Here is a 1,703-nt window from a genome sequence, read left to right on the forward strand (position 1 = left end):
GTGTTTCCATTTTGACAGAATAAGGTCAAACGATGAATGAGTGTCTTCACCTATGCTCTCTGGGCCTCAATCTCATTTTTTTTCTCTGCTCATATTTCCCAGGTGATCCGTGAGTGACATCTTCCATCTGTCATCACCCAGTTGATACGGACTGACTAAAACTATATTAATGCTTTTTAAGTTGTAACATTGACATTGCTCATATATTTACAAACAGTATGTCTATAAAAGTGGTTTAAACAGGGTTGTGACAGATTTTCATGCAGTTCAGTTAAATCAGGGAGTGGATTTTCTTATAGTTACCTGCCTTTAAGAATTGTCTTTATGAAATTTCTGTTAAAATGAGTCATAGTCAGCATGTGAATACATATAAACAGTTCCATTATTCCATTAACTGCAGTTTGTCTGTAAACTATGTCCTGTGTGTAAGTGGTCTGACTGTAACCATGTTCAGGTCTAAGCTGAATGTGTATTTGTTCCAATAAATATCTGATTCAAAAACAAGTAAATGGTTAGAATGATACAAGGATGGGCGGTCTATGTCAAGAGTTCCATAGTTTGAACACAATCCACCCACAATACATGTAAAGAGACATTTAACTTTATAGGGTCATTTCTGAAGCCAAATGCTAATGTAGAACAAAAACTACATGTTTTATCATCTTATCTGATTTTGTTCAGGCTGCATACACACACTTAATGTGTATGCTGTCGTAGCTTTTTAAGATATTTGCAAGTTCAAAAAATGACTTTTTGTTCCGGGTCACCAACCCAAACTGGAGTTTTCTGCTTTGACACATATTTTCAACCACAGCTGACTTACGGACTACACGTGCAGTTGTGCCACTTATTAAGCATTATAATCGGATTTGTACTCTGTAATCTTCCCATATATCAAAGCATGGTTTTGTGTGGCTGTTGCGTGACAGTGATTTTTGTCTTAGTATTATCACATAGAAAACACAATATTAAGTTTCCAGTTGTCTACTGCCATGTATTGAGATAAAATTAAGGATTTCAAAATGGATTATCCAAACAAACATCTCTTTTCATCATTTGTCCATTGTATAGAATTTTTTGTTTGTTATTGTTTCGATGAGAAGTTTGAATAAAGACAGTTCTGTCTTGCAGCAAGGGGCTTGTAATGTAAATACATTGGGCCAAAAATCGGGTAATTTAGGAAAGAAATAGATTATAGGAAATTACTTGATCACCTTGATTGATAATCAGGGCATGCTAGTTTTAACGTTGTGTGTGTATCATGTTTGAACTTAATGGAAAATGATAGTTGTTTTCATATGAAATCTGTTCCATATTCCATTTTTCCATTTGACTTGTTTCCACCTCTGCCATGCCATGTTGTGTTGAGCGTTACACATGTGAAAAAAAAAGTACTGTTGTGAAATATGACCCGTTTCAATAAAACATGCTTTATTGATGCCAGGTAAAAATAGCTCTAGTTGTCTTTTTTTTTTTTTTCAACCTAAACAATTGTCAGCAGCAATTTTAAAAACTTGCGTGTTGGAACCAGTTTCTTTACTTGAGTCATATTAATACTCTTGTTGCATTCAGTAAAAAAAAAAGTTAAATCATTATTTAAAGACAGGTTATGGTTTTTTAGGTATTGTCAAAGTATCCGTTTTAAATCTTAAACCAATGTACACACGTACACACACGTACACACACACACACACACACACACA

At 34.2% G+C, this 1,703-nt stretch overlaps 1 protein-coding gene across 12 annotated transcripts in view; it reads left to right on the top strand.

Annotated features, from left to right (window-relative positions):
• Window positions 1-1,453, top strand: part of obsl1b (obscurin like cytoskeletal adaptor 1b) — a 39,281-nt gene extending 37,828 nt beyond the window's left edge. For all 12 annotated transcript variants that reach the window (XM_032512997.1, XM_032512996.1, XM_032512994.1 and 9 more), the window contains one exon: window positions 103-1,453. In XM_032512997.1, the coding sequence (XP_032368888.1) occupies window positions 103-113 (11 nt within the window). In that variant the 3' untranslated portion in view covers window positions 114-1,453. The remainder of the gene's footprint in view (window positions 1-102) is intronic.
• The last annotated feature ends 250 nt before the right edge of the window (window positions 1,454-1,703 follow it).

Source organism: Etheostoma spectabile, chromosome 4 (genome assembly GCF_008692095.1).
Source record: "Etheostoma spectabile isolate EspeVRDwgs_2016 chromosome 4, UIUC_Espe_1.0, whole genome shotgun sequence".
Classification (NCBI taxonomy): Eukaryota; Metazoa; Chordata; class Actinopteri; order Perciformes; family Percidae; genus Etheostoma; species Etheostoma spectabile.